This window comes from Dipodomys ordii, unplaced genomic scaffold (genome assembly GCF_000151885.1).
Source record: "Dipodomys ordii isolate 6190 unplaced genomic scaffold, Dord_2.0 Scaffold1, whole genome shotgun sequence".
Taxonomy (NCBI): domain Eukaryota; kingdom Metazoa; phylum Chordata; class Mammalia; order Rodentia; family Heteromyidae; genus Dipodomys; species Dipodomys ordii.
Window position 1 is genome coordinate 33,517,258 of NW_012267217.1, and position 18,063 is coordinate 33,535,320.

At 35.7% G+C, this 18,063-nt stretch overlaps 1 protein-coding gene across 1 annotated transcript in view; it reads left to right on the plus strand.

Annotated features, from left to right (window-relative positions):
• Slc39a10 (solute carrier family 39 (zinc transporter), member 10) overlaps positions 1–18,063 on the plus strand; it is a 49,828-nt gene that overhangs the window by 12,954 nt on the left and 18,811 nt on the right. Inside the window, exons 2-3 of the mRNA XM_013009944.1 lie at positions 1,057–2,078; positions 4,881–5,088. Coding sequence (XP_012865398.1) covers positions 1,068–2,078; positions 4,881–5,088 — 1,219 coding nt within the window. The 5' untranslated portion in view covers positions 1,057–1,067. The remainder of the gene's footprint in view (positions 1–1,056; positions 2,079–4,880; positions 5,089–18,063) is intronic.

The following is an 18,063-nucleotide window of genomic DNA, read 5'->3' on the forward strand; positions in this document are numbered from 1 at the left end:
GGCTTTTTTCTTTTTGCTTATGTGGTGCTGAGGAATAGAACCCAGGGCCTCAGGCATGCAAGACAAGCACTCTACCACTGAGCCACCTTCCCAGCCCTTCTTTGTTTCTTTCTACTGGCTGAATTAGCATCATCCACCTACAGCTGGTATGTTTAAAATTACTGGAACAGAGCTATTCTTAGAACTGAGCCTTTAGGAGGGTCTCTGAAATAGCTACTTAGTCGAAACTAGCATTTGCATACTTCTTTCAAACAAGTGATGTTTTTATTTTAAAGCAAGCACTTCTGTTTTAGTGCTTCTAAACTAAATATGCAAAATTTATCAATGATTTACTTAAAAAAAAAGTTAGGTTTAAGATTGTGTCTATGATGTCCCTTACAACTTCTCATTCCTATGTTCATTTGAATGTAAGATTAGGGGACTCTACATTTTAAATCCTTGTAATAAATACTATGTATTTAAAGACCAGAGATACATTTCCAAGTTAAATTTTATGTATGTTATCTGTAGCTTTTGTGTTTCAGGGAAGTCATGGATGTGATAGTTTGATCAATATATATATATATATATACCTATTTTATTTACACTACTTATAGTTACTCTTGTGACAATGTGTACTGACAAAACTGCATGACAATAGGTCTCAAAAATGGAACAATTTTCAGGATTTCACCTTTCCCTAGTATCTTCTAGCAACAAGAAATGTAGTATTTAGGAACTAAAGGTATTTGTATCTTTTTTCCTTAATCACTCATACCCATTTATCTTCTTTAATGTACAAGTAAAATTTATTGTGCCAGGTATGGGTGACTTATGCCTGTATTCCTAGCTACTTTGAAGGCTGCGATCTGAGGATCAGATCAATGTTTGAAGTCAGCCGGCAGGAAGGTCCAGGAGACTTATCTAAAGTATAGCTTGGGGGTTGGATAACAAAGGAATGATAGACATGAAAGAAACAGAATATTTGCTTAGTGGATTAGCAACTGCAAGAGAATTTGATTATTTTTAAGGTACCTACATGTGAACTAATCCTTCTGCCTTTTTAAATCCCTTTAGGAAAAATAGAAATGAAGGTACATATGCACACAAAATTTTGCCTCATTTGTTTGCTGACATTTATCTTCCATCACTGCAACCACTGCCATGCAGAACATGACGAAGGACCTGAGGAGCTTCACAAACACCATTGTGGAACGACAGAATTGGAGCCAAATAAATTTTCAGTGCAGGATGCTGAAAATGAAAAAAATTACTATATTGAAAAACTTTTTGACCGCTATGGCGAAAATGGAAGATTATCATTTTTTGGTCTGGAGAAACTTTTGACAAACTTGGGCCTCGGAGAGATAAAAGTAGTTGAGATTAATCATGATGATCTTGGCCATGATCATGTTTCTCACTTAGATATTTTGGCAGTTCAAGAGGGAAAGCATTTTCATTCACATAACCACCAGCATTCCCATAATCATTTAAATCCAGAAAATCAAACTGTGACCAGTATACCAACGAAAAGAAACCATAAATGTGATCCAGAGAAAGAGACAGTTGAAATCCCTGTAAAATCTGATGATAAACATGTGCATGACCATAATCATCGCCTACATCATCACCATCGTGTCCATCATCACTCTGACCATAATGCCACTCGCCATGTTCACAATGATTCTGTTACTCACAGTGAGCGTGGGGAGCCTAGTCATGGACCTTCAACAGAGACCAATAAAACCCAGGAACAATCTGAAGTTAAGCCACTGAAAGGAAGGAGAAAGAAAAAGGTGAAGAAAAGTAATGAAAACTCTGAGGTCATTACTCCAGGTTTGCTCCCTAACCATGATCAGGGTGAACAGTATGAACACAATCGGGTCCACAAGCCTGATCGTGTACATAACCCAGGTCATCCTCATGTACATCCTCCAGAACATAGTGGTCATGATCCTGGTCACGGACACCAAGAGCTTGATCCTGATAATGGTGAACTTCGCCATACTAGAAAGCGAGAAGCACCACATGTTAAAAAAAGTGCAATTTATTCAGCTGCTAATCACAAAGATCACAATGAAGATGACCATCCACACGAAGTAAGTATGAAAAGATCTAAACATCTTGGGGCTCATTTTAGAAAAAGTAAACTGTAGTAAATCATTTAAACTTACAGTCTAAAACTACTGTTTTACCAAACACACACACACATACACAAACATTAAGGTACAAAAGATGTCTTTTTGTCTAGATTTTTACTTGTCTTACTTATTGTCTCAAATCTTGAGTTTAAATGTTTCAGAATACATTCTTTCAATGCTTCCTTTTACTGCATTGCTTACGAATTGTTTCCTCTTCTAAGTTCTTTCTGTCACTAATGTTAATTTCTGACTATTTGGAGACTAAAATTTTGTTGTGCAACCTATCCTTTTGGGTAGTAGATAGGATAGTTTATTTTTCATAATTATTAGCTTAACTAACTATTAAGTGGTTTGAAGTCAGTACTTTAATACTTTTCATTTTAGTTGGATAGATCATTTTTAGCAAAGCTATTTTCCTTAAGCACATTTATTTCTGCTTCATTAAAGGTATAACAACAGCCTTGTTTATTTAGCATCCTTTCTACAGTGTAGAAAAAATTTTTTAATTGGTGTATTTTTTAAATATGAATAAAAAAGCATCACTATTGAATGTGGGAAACATTTCACTCTTACCCTTTTATTTAGTATCATTTCTGTTACTATCATTGAGATGTGTTTTGCATGTAAGTAAATAATTTTGTCTTTCTCCTTTAGCTAAATCATCAGATACTTTGGTTTTTAGCAGTCATAAACACTGATTCTAAAATAACATTAAGATCTTAGTGTGATTTTAAATTTTACTGTGGATAAGATTCTATAATTTCCTCTTGATAACAATTGTTTGTTTGCCTTAGACCTGTGAGATGTTTATTACTCTGGTTATTGCTGTCCTCACAGTTCTGATGCATACTGAGAATACTTAGTTGTTTTTTTGTTTGTTTGTTTGTTTTTCTTTTTTGCCAGTCTTGGGGCTTGAACTCAGGGCCTGGGCACTGTCCCTGAGCTGCATGTGCTCAAAGCCATTCTACTACTTGAATCACAGTGCTACTTCCGGCTTTTTCTGTCTATGTGTTACTGAAGAATTGAACCCCAGGGCTTGAACCCCATGCATACTAGGCAAGCACTCTATCATTAAGCCACATTCCCAGACCTTCTTAGGGCTTTTTTTTTTAGATTTTTTTTTTGGGGGGGTCTGGTCTTGGGGCCTGTACTCTGGGCCTGGGCGCTGTCCCTCAGCTCTTCAGCTCAAGGCTAGCACTCTACCACTTGAGCCACAGCTTCACTTCCGGCTTTTCTTTTTGCTTATGTGGTGCTGAGGAATTGAACCCAGGGCCTTATGCATGCAAGGCAAGCGCTCTACCACTGAGCCACCTTCCCAGCTCCTTCTTAGGACTTTTGAACATACATTGAATAAGGCATGTCAGCATGTCGTGGCAAGTAGGATCTGAGGAGATTTTTTTTTTATATTTTCTGGTTCTGATAGCTGATTTATTTCCTGATTATTTATTTTTTTAAATGCTGGTCCTGAGGCTTCAAATCAGGGCCTTGGTGCTATCCCTCAGCATTTTTGCTCAAGGCTGGTAGTGCTTTTTAACACGAGTCACAGGTATACATTCTAGGTTTTTTGGTAGTTCATTGGAGATAAGAGTCTCACAGGGTTTCTTGCCTGGGCTGCCTTGGAACTGAGAGCCACAGATCTCAGCTTCCAGAGCAGCTAGGATTACAGGTGTGATCCACTAGTGTTCAGCTCCTCGTTTTAGTTGTTGTTGTTATATTTTTGAGGGGGGGTCTTTTTGGGGGGGAGTAGATAAAATCAGGTACAGAGAGACAGGTCAATAAGCAAGCTGGTAACCAGTAGATACAACTGCAAGAAGGGCAGGACTATTTTCTTTGTCTTAATTTCAAGTATCAATTATTACTTTATGGTGGATCCAAACTTGTTTGTCATTTGTTTTCTACTTTGTTTTATTTTTAAATACCAGTGGATGAAGCTGCTCGTGTGTGTGTGTGTGTGTGTGTGTGTGTGTGTGTGGGTTTTGTACATACTGCATTTTTTTCTACTGTGGCTCACATTGGGATAGAATTTTTCAATACCATGTTTTCTGTCTGTCTGTCTGTCTGTATGTCTGTCTGTCTCTTTTCTTTCTCTCTTCGTGATTGTCTTGGGGCTTGAATTTAGGACCTGGGTACTGTCCCTAAGCTTTTTTGCTCAAGGCTGGCATTCCACCACTTGACCCCATCTCTACTTCCAGCTTTTTTGTTGGTTAATTGGAGATGAGATGATGTTTTATTTTTACCTTTTTTCCACCCAGGTTGGTGGGACCATGATCCTCAGGTGTCAGCCTCCTGAGTAGCTAGATTTATAGGCATGAGCCAGCCGCTGGCACCTAGCTCCCCCACCTCCACCTCATCCCCACTTTTTGAATGTGATTTTTTTTTCCTGTTCTGGCACTATAACTAGAGCTCTGTACAAGTACACCACCTAAGCACATCTCTAAGCTACGTATTATGAATTTTGAGTCAATTATGGTTATAATTTGATAGAGAAATGATGTTTGTACTTATCCCATAAGAATCTTGAGGGTATAGTTATAAATCATTATCTTTCATGTGTTGGAGTAGAAAACTGAGTAAAGCCTATAGAAAGTCTTGAGCAAGATTGAATGCATCCTCATAACAATTTTTTTTACATAAATTCCTATAAAGTTCGATTTTAGATATATTTTCAACTAATAGAATACTTTTATTGTCTAATTTATTTTTTCTGCACAATCTTCAAGACATTTTTTTACTTACTTTGTTTTGTCAATTTCCTTGCAGTGTTTGAACGTCACTCAGTTGTTAAAATACTATGGCCATGGTGCCAATGCTCCCATCTCACCTGACCTGTTTACATACCTTTGCCCTGCATTGCTCTATCAGATCGACAGCAGGCTTTGTATTGAGCATTTTGACAAACTTTTAGTTGAAGATATAAATAAGGATAAAAATCTGGTTCCTGAAGATAAGGCAAATGTAGGGGCATCAGGTAAGAAAGAGATTTAATTTTTTCCTTCTTATAATACTATCTGTACTTATGTTTCAAACTACGGTTCACTTAGAAATGTCAATTTGTTGTCTTATCAGTGTCATACTCTAGTGCTTTATCAGGTTTAAGTGTGAATGTTTTAAAAATATTGTAGGAAGACAGGAGGCTCAAACATTATTCTGGCATTGTGAAGGAATGTTTTGCTATGGATAGAAAACTAGATTAAAAAGGAAATAAGTTTCTGATAACTGGATCCTTCTTGATGAACAAGTTTAAATAATGAGCGTCCTAATTAAAATTATTTGATGTTATAATTAACTTTTAGTAGTGATAGAACCTCTGGCAAAAAGCAAAGATTACTACATGTTTTAAGAAATGGAAAGAAGCTAGTGTGGTTAAACTCCAGGAATGTCTGAGGAATGCCAGATGGTTAGCATATGAACTTTATCACCCTTACTTTTAGAGAGCTTCAACTAGAATAAACCTAAAACCATTTTTAAAATTCTCAGGGCTCCCCCTACCCCCATTATACACAGCTAGCTAGATGGATAGCTCTACTTCAATATTTACAGGTACTTTCCTCTTACTGTTTCAAAATTAGTACCATGTGAAAGAAAGTTTGTACTTCTTATTAGATTGCAAATGCTGCAAAAAAAATCTTTCTTTTGATAGAATCTAGAACTGTGAATTTTTCTTCTATTTTTACCTTTATCCTTTGGTATAATCAGTTACAAAATCCACTTGACTATCTCTTAAATATCTTCTAATTAATTCCACTATATTGCCTATTACCCTAAATTTGGCTTGATTGGCACTACTGAGGTTTGAACTCAGAGTTTCATATTTCCTGGCTGACTACCACTTGAGGCACATCTGAAGCCTCTTCTTTTCACTGGTTATTGTCAGGATAAATTAATACACTGTTCTCTTGGGGTGGCCTTGAACCAACATCCTTCCGCTTTCAGCCTCCTGAGAATGTGTAAACCATCGGGTGCCTGGATCAATTTTTTTGTTTGTTGTTTTAGGAGACATTTCTATTACCTTCTTTGCCAAAGTTCTTGTCCCCCTTATAAAACATCTATAGCACTTAAACTATATTTATCTTTCTAAAATGTGAATGAGATCCTCTGATACAGAATGTTTTTAGTGATAGCTAAAATTTGATACATACTTTTCTATTTACTTAAAAAAATACATTGTAGACACTCTTCCAAACTCAATTCCTTTACTTCTCATTATGAAGTAATGATATTTTTTTCTTAAATAGTATTCCCAAGATCTCAGAACCAGTGGGTAACACGGCTGGAGAATATAATTTTGATGACTAACCATTTTGCTCTGTATTTATATGTGTTTTCCACTAAATTTCATCTTGAAGAAGATATTTTGTGAATCTTTTTCATATATATAAGGACATAACGAAGTTACTTGTCCATAATTTTATTATTATCATAAGACCACCTTGGCCCACATTTCATTTAAAGGATTTTTTCCCCCTAATTCTGGGGTTTGGGCACTGTCCCTGACCTTTTGCTTAAGGCGTGCACTCTACCACTTGAGCGACAGCACCACTTCCATCTTTTTTGAGTAGTTTATTGGAGATGAGAATCTCATAGAGTTTCCTGCCGGAACTGGCTTCAAACTGCAATCTTCAGATTTCAGCCTCCTGAGTAGCTAGGATCACAGGTGGGAGCCACAGGCATCTAGCTTGGCCCACATTTCCAAAAGTTAACTTGTCCATAATTCCAAAGCCTAATAATAAAGCCCATAAACCCTAAGGTTTGGGTGGACAAATAATTCTTATGCCATTATCTTCTGAATTTAGCTAAATCTGATACTACCTTTATAATTTTTGACACTTATTTTTACATTCTTTAGTGCTTTTCAGCCACTTAATACTTTTCTTCACCGCTTTCCCAGAGAGCATATAGTTGATATGATATGCTAATTACACACACACACACATAGATGTATGTGTGTATGTATAACTATATATATAATTTTCTTATGCATATCTGTATTACGCTGTATTATCTTTTTAATTTTTTAAATTAATTTATTTTTTTATTGTGACAATACTGTACAGAGGGGTTACAATTACATGGGCAAGATAATGAGTACATTTCTTATCAAGCATTGTAGCCTCCTCCTTTGTTTCCCCTTCCCATCCCTTCCCTATGCTGTGTTATCTTAACGTTCAGAGTCCCTTACTTGACACAAAGACTTTCTGTAATACTTCTGACTCTGTGCCTTTGCATCCTATTTTTACCTTTCATTCTGTCTTTTTTTGGGGGGGGGAGTATTCATTGATAACCTTAACATATTATGTTATTTAACCTTAATGTATTATGTTATTTTTTTCTGTTATTTTCTATATGACTACTATACTCTTTACAGATTCAGTTTAGGCTTTAGACTGTCTGTGTTCACTAACTAATCACCCCTCATTGGCAGACCTAAATATCTCTCTTCTAGTACAGATCTTAAAGGCAATGGCTGGAGCTTTCATCTCTTTTTCTATAGTTCTTTAAATAAAGAGAACTTTGGGAAAAAGCAACCACTTACATTGATTGAATGGAAAAGTTTATTAGTGTTAGTCTGCAAACTTTCAGCTACAATTTAACAGAGATGTTTGTTGAAAATACATCTTTGAAGATCATTAAGTATATCAGTCAAACTAGTAAACATTGATTGAAAATTTTTATGTAGTACTTCACCATATGCCAAATCACGATGGAATTACTATAGATTTAGAAAAATAAATAAAGTTAGGTTGAAATGTGGGGCCAAGATGGCCTGTAGAGTAGTAATCAAAGTGACTAAAATGATGTTTATGAATGTGGAATAAAACCCGAATTTGGGAAAGATAAACAAATGAGACTATTTTAAAATTTCATAGGAGAGAAATAAAATAAGCATGTTTATAAATATCAGATATCAGTGTTTTTAAGATTTTTATTTAAGATAGAGTTATTTCTTAAAGTTTCAGAGAATACAAATAATAGGAAATGCTGTTATTTTATAGCAAAATAAGACTACTAGGTTAATTACATTTCAACTTCTGGTTAATTTTTTTCCCATAGAAAAATTACCTTAGATAAATAAATTGTAATAGGCTATCTTTATTGGAACCTTATGTGCTAAATTACTTTAAAAGGATCTTTCATTCATCTGTAATATTCTTTTTTGTGAGCATGTTTATTTATTTTATTGGAAGGATGATGTACAGAGGGGTTATAGTTACATAAGGTAATGAGTACATTTTTTGTTGAACGTTGTTGCCCCCTCCGCTGTTTTCTCCCACTTTCCCTTACTCCTATCTAATATTCTTGAGTTGAGGGTCTCCTTATGTTGCCCAGGCTTCCTTCAACTCTATACTCAAGCAATTCTTTGCATCAGCCTTTGGAGTAACTGGGACCACAGACATGCATCACTGTACCTGGCTCATTTCATTTATTAAATCTACAAGATGGGTGCTTTGATTTGTTTCCATTTACTGAGGAAGAGAAGGTTTAGAGAAGCTAATTAACCTAGCTGCTGGGTTAGAAGAACTGGAATATGAACTCCAGACTCTCTGTCCGAAGCTTAGAATGGCAAGCACTGTTCTCCACCGATATGCTTCCTGCTCTGCTGCTTCCTACAGAACGAGTTCTGAAGAATGCTTTGCCACAATGAAAGTGACTGAGAAAGGAGGAGAGTTATAAACATCTATTTTGAGTGGTATTTGAAGGACTTGAAGATACAGGAATATGATAGACAGTAAATATGCATTGTTCCTAGCATAGATTACTTGGTGAAAAAAATCCTCAAGAATTGTCTTCTAAACTAGACAAGCTGGGTTCAGTCTGGCAAGAATAGTGAAGACAGATTAGGTGGGTCCACAAGCTGGGCTTGAGATACATAATATTTGTCATCTTCCTTGACCTCATGCATGTGAGTAACACCTTTCTAAAGCACAGCACAAGTCCCTTACCATAGCGCGAGAAAAAGGGAAACAAGCATTATAATATATTAGATATATTAAATATAATATATTAGAAAATGCATTTATTCTATACAGGGAAAATGGAAATTGACAAGGTTGAAGTTAAAACCAATAGCTTTTTTTGTGTGGGAAGACTTCTAGAAATTCCAGTTGGTTTCACATAATCATTTTTGGATTATGACTTTTAATTAGAGTTGTCTTTGGTAATATTTCTATAATCCATATATTGTAATGAAGACGTTAATAGATATTTAACTGTAGTAATATTAAAAGTTACAAGTTAATCAGTCTGAAACCTTAGAGGGAAATAGTATTCGTTTTGAAAACAAATACCTTACTAATAGTGAATATTGATGAGTTGTTTGCAGGTGGTTATTAGCAGCGTCAGAAATGCGGCTTGAATTAATTATGGCCTGATAGATGTTAATAATTGTTACAGAGAATGCCCTGCTAGTAATTATTTTTAATGACTGCTACACCATTAAGAAAGGTTAACTTGTTCTATATAAATCTCCCATAGTGACACAGCTACTACCTCATTAACTTTGTTCAAAGACTGCTGTAAACCAAATATGCTGTATACTGTGCATGGTGGAAATCATTTGTTTCACAAGATTGGCTCATTTAGTCATAGAGTTGACCCTCGCTTAATTACCAAGGGGGGTTGTGAACAGGCCGCTAAGCATTTTCTGCCAATTAAAATGCTGAAACAGTGTAGAAAACTGCCATCTTGCACATGCTCGGCACCAAGTTAATTAGAAAGTTTCCACAGATGAGCGCTTCTTTTTAAAAGAATGCATTTTCTCTCTTGGTAATGAGAAAGGGAGTTGTTGAATAACTAAGCTTGAAGACCTTTAATGTTTTAAGCAACCTAATTTGCAGAATAAGTGAAGCTTGTTTCAGACATTTAGCACTTTTTATTGCATATACTATCTTAGGTACAAATAAAGAAAACATTTCCTAGTTGCATTTCATAGTTTGTATATTGTTTGGTATAAGTTTATTTTAAAAGATGAATCTCCAGTGATATCTTTTATGCCAAATAAAAGTGTAGTTACAAATCAAAACAAGTGATTTTCCTATATTGAAGAAGTTAGTAGTAGTTTATGTGTCTTTACACATAAATGTTACAAGTTAAACATAAGTAGGTAACAGGAGAAAATATTTTTTTAAATTATTTTTTTTAATTGTGAAAATACCATATAGAGGGGTTACAATTTCATGGGCAGGATAATGAGTACATTTCTTACCAAGCATTGTTGCCTCCTCCTTTGTTTCCCCTTCCCATCCCTTCTCATATTATCCCTGCCCCTCCTCTCCCTCCCCGAAAATATTTCAAATACAGTAAATTCAAAATAGCTTATTTACAGGTTAGAGTACTGTTACCTCGAAGACTAATAAAGAACAGACAATGACTTCTGTAGTGCTAAAATGCTGAAATCACTTTTTAAAAATGCAATTAAACCATTGAATAAGATACACACACATAGATATAATTAGGTGGTACTGAAATAGTGTATTCTGATAAGTATATTTTAGCACTCTTTTGCCTTTCTTCCTTTATTATAAGTGGCTCAAAATTTTTTTTAATTTTCCACTTAGATTAACTAAGAAAATGGTTTTTTCATGTGTAACTACACATTTTTTCTTACAAATCTTGGTTTCTGTAGAGTCACTTTTGTAGGGCAAACATGTGAGTGATAAGTGAAACACTTGGCCAAGGATTTACTTGATTCCTGGATAAATAGTAGTTTAAAAGTTAAAGGACTTTTGAGTTTAGGTCCCCCATTTATGCCTTCCTGCACCCTAGTCCAGGGTCCAGTGCATGCTAGGCAAACCCTCTACCGCCTAGCAATGTCTGCAGCTCCTGGGATTAATTTAGACATTGCCACTTATCAATTTAACTTTTAAAAGTTGTGGTACAATACAAATAGCGTAACATTAGCTACTATAAACTATTTTTCCAAATCTTTTACTTTAAAAATACACATAATAGAATTTGTGATCTGAGTCTTTTTTTTTTTTTTTTTGGTCGGTTGTGGGTCTTGAACTCTGGGCTTGGGTGCTGTCCCTCAGCTGTTCAGCTTAAGGCGAGCCCTCTACCGCTTGAGCCACAGTACTATTTCTGGTTTTCTGGTGGTTTATTGGAGATAAGAGTCTCACGGACTTTTCTGCTTGGGCTGGCTTTGAACCACGATCTCCAGATCTCAGCCTCCTGAGTAGCTAGAATTACAGGCATGATCCACTGATGCCTGGCAATCTGAGTCATTTTTAAGTATACAATTCAGTGACACGTACATTCCTAATGTTACACAGTTGTCACCACTGTTTTCATAATTCTTTTCATCTTGTAAATGTGAAACTTTATTTGTATTAAACAGTAGCTCCTCATATATCCCAGCCTTTGTCAAACCTCTTTCTACCTTCTCTTATGATTTTTTTCTTTTTTTTTTTTGTCGGTCGTGGGGCTTGAACTCTGGGCTTGGGCGCTATCCCTGAGTTCTTCAGCTCAAGACGAGCACACTACCGCTTGAGCCACAGCGCCACTTCCGGTTTTCTAGTGGTTTATTGGAGATAAGAGTCTCACAGACTTTTCTTGCCTGGGCTGGCTCCTCAGGTCTCAGCCTCCTGAGCAGCTAGGATTACAGGCAGAAGCCACCAATGCCCTGTCCTGCTTTATGATTTTTACTACCTCATAATTATTGAATTTAGGATCATGTCATTGGATTTCATTCATATTATACTACCAGAATTTCTTCCCTTGGGATGGGTAATATTCCATAACTTGCATATTTTGCTTATCCACTCAACTCTTCATGAACACTTGGATAGTTAGCTCTTGTAAATAATCTTCCTTTATCCATAGTAAGTATACAACATTTCCTCGGACTTCGAGGTATTTACCTAGAAGTAGAATTGTATGTTCATATGGTAATTCTATTTGAGACTTATCAAACTGTTTCTCACACTGGCCATACCATTTTTATATTCCCTTCTACACCATACAATGATTGTAGTTTCTCCACATTCTTGCAGACACTTGCTTTTTCTATTATTATTGTTATTATTACCACGCTTATGGATACTAGCCATTCTAACAGGTGTAAAGTGGTACCACAGCTGAGTGCTCGTGGCTCATGCCTCTAATTCTAGCTCCTCAGGAGGCTAAAAGCTGAGATCACTGAATGAAGCCAGCCCAAGCAGGAAAGTCTGTGAGACTTTTTTTTTTAATTTAAAATGCTTTAAACTATAACCTCAAATGGTTTTATTGATAAATATGAATTCATATTTAGGAATTTGTGAAACAAGACTTTTTTTGGGGGGGGGCTGAACTCTGGGCCTGGGTGCTGTCCCTCAGCTCTTCAGCTCAAGGCTAGCACTCTACCACTTGAGTCACAGCACCACTTCCGGCTTTTTTCTTTTTGCTTATGTGGTGCTGAGGAATCGAACCCAGGGCCTCAGGCATGCAAGGCTCTACCACTGAGCCACCTTCCCAGCCTGAAACAAGACTCTTATCTCCAATTAACCACCAAAAATCTGGAAGTAGAGCTATGGCTCAAGTGGCAGATTGCTAGCCTTTAGCAAAACAACTACAGGACAGTGCCCTGAGTTGAAGTTTCAGAGCACCTCTCTCTCTGTCTCTGTCTGTCTCTCCCTCTCCCTCCCTCTCTCTCTCTCTCTCTCTTTCTCTTTCTCACACACACACACACACACACACAAATGGTATCTTAGAGCTTTGATTTGCATTTTTCTAACAATTAGTGATGGTAAGAATATTTTCATTTGCTTACTTGGATATTTGTATATTTTCTTTGGTGAAATGTCTATTGACATTTGCCCATCTTTGAATCTGTTGATTTTTTTTAAAGAATTCTATAAATTTTGATTATTAATCAGACACAATTTTCAAAAATTTTCACCCATTTTTGAGTTGCTTTTGATTCTGTTGACTAGACTGAACAACTTTTGGTTTATTTTTTAATATGTATATAAATGATTCATTTTGAAGGAGCAGTTTTCCAAGTTCAATATAATATCTTTTCCTTAAACAGCTTCAGGGATATCACTCTCTTAAAGATAAAATCAGAAATAGCTCCCTTAAACTTGGGTAGTTATAACCCTAGATTGATTTATGTAAGGCCTTATCCTTTATGAGATTCTAATATTTTCTAAGTTTTAGATGTTAAGTATCACAAAATAGACCAAAGTTTTTCTAATCATGAGGTAGGGTTTTCTCTTTCAAGGTGTTCTCATAGATCACAGGATCTCAAGTGGATACAAAGCAGATGTGTTTATCACATCTGGTCATATAAGCATATAATCTATATAGATTTGTGTCCACATAAACGCCTACAAAGTTCTCTCCTCAAATACATGTATAAGCGTTTTACTAGTTTTATGTATGTGAGTATGACAGTCATGATCTCACTTGTATTTCTTGAAAAATTAAATTAGTATATTAGAATCTGGTTACTTTGTCATTTAAATATTTGACTTTTTGCTAGTTGACTGAAAACCATTTGAAATTCATGTAATGATCTTGAAACATTATAATATTTTGGACTTCATAATCTTCTCTGAACTTTTTTTTCACATTGAAGACACTTTTAACCAGATAGAAGTTATTTTTTAATTGACTTAATTGTTATTATAGACATGATATGCAGAGGTGTTACATTTACATGCATCAGGTAATAAGTACATTTCCTTTCCTACAGTGTCATCTGTCCCTCATTCTCTCCCCGCTTCCTCTCATCTTCACCCGCAAGTTGTATAGTTCACTTTCATCAGTGTCCAATGCACTCCGTTGCTGCGCTTATACCCTTTCCTCTTGAATTTTGTGCTCTCCTTCCCACCCTTCCACAGATATGCACAAGAATCCATCCTATATAAAGAATACAGAATCATCAGAAAAAGAAAAATTTTAAAAAATCCTTTGCTGTTCGTTTCATTATATATATTATTTTATATATCTATGAAGAGGTGTTTGGGTATTGAACCTTTGTGATTCTCTCCTAAGACTTTTGTCTTGTATAATTTACCATATCCCAGTGTATTTTAGGTCTAACTTCTGCATGTTAAAGAGAACGTGTGCCCTTCGTCTCTATGATCTTGGCTTACCTCACTTAACATGATTTGTTCTAGTTCCATCCATTTCCCTGCAAATGACATTATGTTATTCTTTCTCATGGCTGTGTAAAATTCCATTGTACATAGTTACCACATGTTTTGGATCCACACATCTATTGTGGAGCATCTGAGTTGTTTCCATATCTTGGATATTGTGAATAGCGCAGCAATGAACATGGATGTGCAGGTGTTCTTTTATCCTGGTACATGATATTTGAGGTAAATGCCTAGAAGTGTTGTGGTTGGATCATAGGGAAAGTCTATGTGTTTAGTTTTTTGAGAAAACTCCTCAATGCTTTTCAGAGTGGTTGTACTTACTAGTTTACATTCCCATCAGTAGTGCAGTAAGGTTCCTTTTCCCCCCACATACCTACCAGCATTTGGTATTGTTAGAATTCAGAATGTTGGCTAATCTAACTGGGGTGAGATGGAATCTCAGGATTGTTTTGATTTGCATTTCCTTTAGGGCCAGAGATGAGGAGCATTTCCTCATGTGCTTCTTTACCATTCTTACCTCTTCTGGGAAGCCTCTCATTAGCTCCCTTGCCCATTTAGTAATTGGTATATTAAGTTCGAGAGGGGTTAGTTTGTTGAACTCGTTGTCTATATTGGATATTTGGCCTTTGTCTTATGTATTGCTGATAAAGATCTTTTCCCAATTGGTTGGCTTTCTTTCTAGTTTAGTAACTGTGTCCTTAGCTGTGCAGAAACCTTATTTTCTTTTGCCAGTCCTGGGCTTGAACTCAGGGCCTAGGTGCTGTCCCTAAGCTACTTTTTTTTTTTTTTTTTTTTTGGTTGGTCGTGGGGCTTGAACTCTGGGCTTGGGCGCTGTCCCTGAGTGCTCTACCGCTTGAGCCACAGCACCACTTCCAGTTTTTGAGTGGTTTATTGGAGATCAGAGTCTCAGAGATTTTCCTGCCCCGGCTGGCATTGAACTGTGATTCTTAGATCTCAGCCTCCTGAGTAGCTAGGATTATAGGCGTGAGCCACTGGCGCCTGGCCCTGAGCTACTTTTGTTCAAGGCTAGTACTCTACCACTTGAGCCACAGCGCCACTTCCGGCTTTTTCTGTTTATGTGGTACTGAGGAATCAAACCTAGGCTTTCATGAATACTAGGCAAGCACTCTTAGACCACTAAGCCTCATTTATTTTAATGTAGTCCCACTTGTCTAGTCTCTCTCTTACTGGTTATGGCACTGGGACTCTATTCAAGAAGTTCCTGCCTATACCTGTAAGTTCTTGGAGACAACAAATGGAATGGATCTTGTTTTTTTGATCCAGTCTGCTGTTCTTTTTCTTTTGACTGGGGAATTAAGCCCGTTAATGCTTAGAATTATTATAGAGAGATGTGTCATGTTTCGTGCCATTTTCTTGATTTCCTGTATTTTGCTTCTTTCCTCTTCCTGTGCTTACTAAGTTTGTCTTCTAGTGATTATTGTCTAATGTCTTTCCTTGATTTTGATTGTTTTCTTCAGATTACATGTATACTTCCCTTTTGTATTTGTTGTAATACTGGCTTAGTGTTTATGGATTCCTTTCATGTTTGTGTGTCATGGAAGGTTTTGGTTTCACTATCTAATGTAAATGTTGATTTCACTGGGTACACCAGTCTGGGTTGGCAGTTGTTGATCTTCAGGGCTTGGATAATACCATTCCAGGCTCTCCTTGCTTTGAGAGTTTGTAGGGAGAGATCTTCAATGATTCTGATTTTCTTTCCATTGTAATATAGATCCTTCTTTGATTTTGCAGCATTTAAAATCAATTTCTTGCTTTTCAAAGTCTAATGTTTTTACTGTTGTGTGTCTGAAAGTGTTTCTTCTTGGATCCTTTCTACTGGGGATTCTATATGCTTCTATCAGGTGGGTGAGATTTTCCCTCCTAAAATTGGGGAAGTTCTGAATTCTTTCCCATCATAGATCATACCTATGTATAAATTTGATCTCTTGGCTGAGTCTGCCAATTTTTGGATTTCCCTTTGGTAGATTCTGAGTTTTTTCCCCATACCTTTGACTTTTTGTTCTAGCTCCTCAGTTTTATCCTCAACTCCTGATTTACTGTTTTCCATTTCACTTATTCTGTTACTCAAGCATTCTATGGTGATTTGCAATATGGAAATTGAACCTTTTTATACTCCCAAGATCAGTTCTCATAGTGTTAATTTTGTCTTTTAATGAGGTATATAGAGTTTTTTTTGGTCAAAATAATTCTGATTAAAATGTTTCTAGTAAATTTTTTTAAATTAATTTTATTTTATTTGTGAACATACTGTACAGAGGGGTTACAATTACATGGGCAGGATAACGCGTACATTTCTTACCAAGCATTGCAGCCTCCTCCTTTGGTTTATCTAGTAAATTTTTAAGCTATCAACATAATAAGTTTGTTTATTCTTTATATATTATTTGGGTCTTATAGTTTTGTTAGTGAGTATATATATCCCAATTCTTTATTTATTTCTTCTTTTATGGAATATCTTGGAGTATGAATTACTTAGTGCAGTGCATTTTTTCTTTGAGGTTATGTTTAGGTTACTGCTTTGAGATGAATTGCTTCTTGATTGGATTACTTCCAAACTAGGAGAAAGTATACTTGGAAAGAAGAATCATATATTCATGTACCAGACATAGTTTCTCTTTAGGTTAATATTTTTGATGCCAACTTTTCTTCATCCTGTGTAGGTGAATTACCTCGTCTTTCTTAATTACCTCACCTTCATCTTCATCCCTTACCCCCCCCCCGCCCCCCCCCCCAATAGCTTGGAGATAGAGAGCTCTGGTATTTTTGATAAACCTTATTGATTTAGTTGGGCGATATCTTGACTAGCTTTATACCCCCAGAACTAAAATCTGTGCCTGTGGCCACTTTTCTGAATTGAATTCTGTCAGGCTTTCTCACCAATCTTATTACTCCTACAAGGGAACAAGGAACATAGTAAATTTATGATCATTATTAAGTCAGCTTTTAAACTTTGCTTGATTATAAATTTTTCTCTTTGGATAAGGGATTTTTACTCATAGTACAAATATTAGTACTAAACTTGTTAAACCTTTTGAATAAATTTTTCCTGACACTAGTTTTGTAGTAATTGAGCTCCTGCTTCTTTGTTTCATCAAAATATTTGTAAAGCTTATTGCACTGAATCTGTCTAGTAGACCTAGTGGCTAGATCCATCCTTCTGTTTATTAATGGTGCTATATTGCTTTCTTAGGCTCCTCTACTTGTAATTACCTGTTCAGATAGAGTATAAACACAAAGCTACTGTTAATAGACCATTAGATGACCTATTGTTTTAGTTCTGTGAACTAATTTAGCTAATGAGTTTAGACTGTTTTGTCAGTGTCATTGGATGATGTGACTAAAATGTCCACTGAATAAATGTAATGGATGAAGTGCATTAAGTGTATTTACAAATGTTATCTACTGTGTTTTAAAATTTTTAAATTATGTAATGTAGATATGGACAATTTACTTTGATCACATATAAGTATAAAATATTTCAGTAGTTATATGGTTATTAGATTTGATTAAGAATAGTATTTTAGATTAAAACTTACAAATGAGACTTTAAATAGATTTTAAAAAATAAGCCGTTTTTAAAGAAACTTTGCATTTTTAGTTAGGTCATCAATAAAAGTTGTAATGAAAATATCCAGCCTTCAGAACACTTACCATATATTTCTGGTATCTCTTGAATAGACTGAATGAAGAACTATGTGCACTAATTCCTCTTCTTTGTAACACATACATGTTACAAGTTATACTATAAAAATATTTCTTTTATATTCTGAACTAGTATAATCATATAATGAGAATTTTTAAAGTGGCAAAATGTACAAAAAGCCAGAGGAGAGAGTAAATAG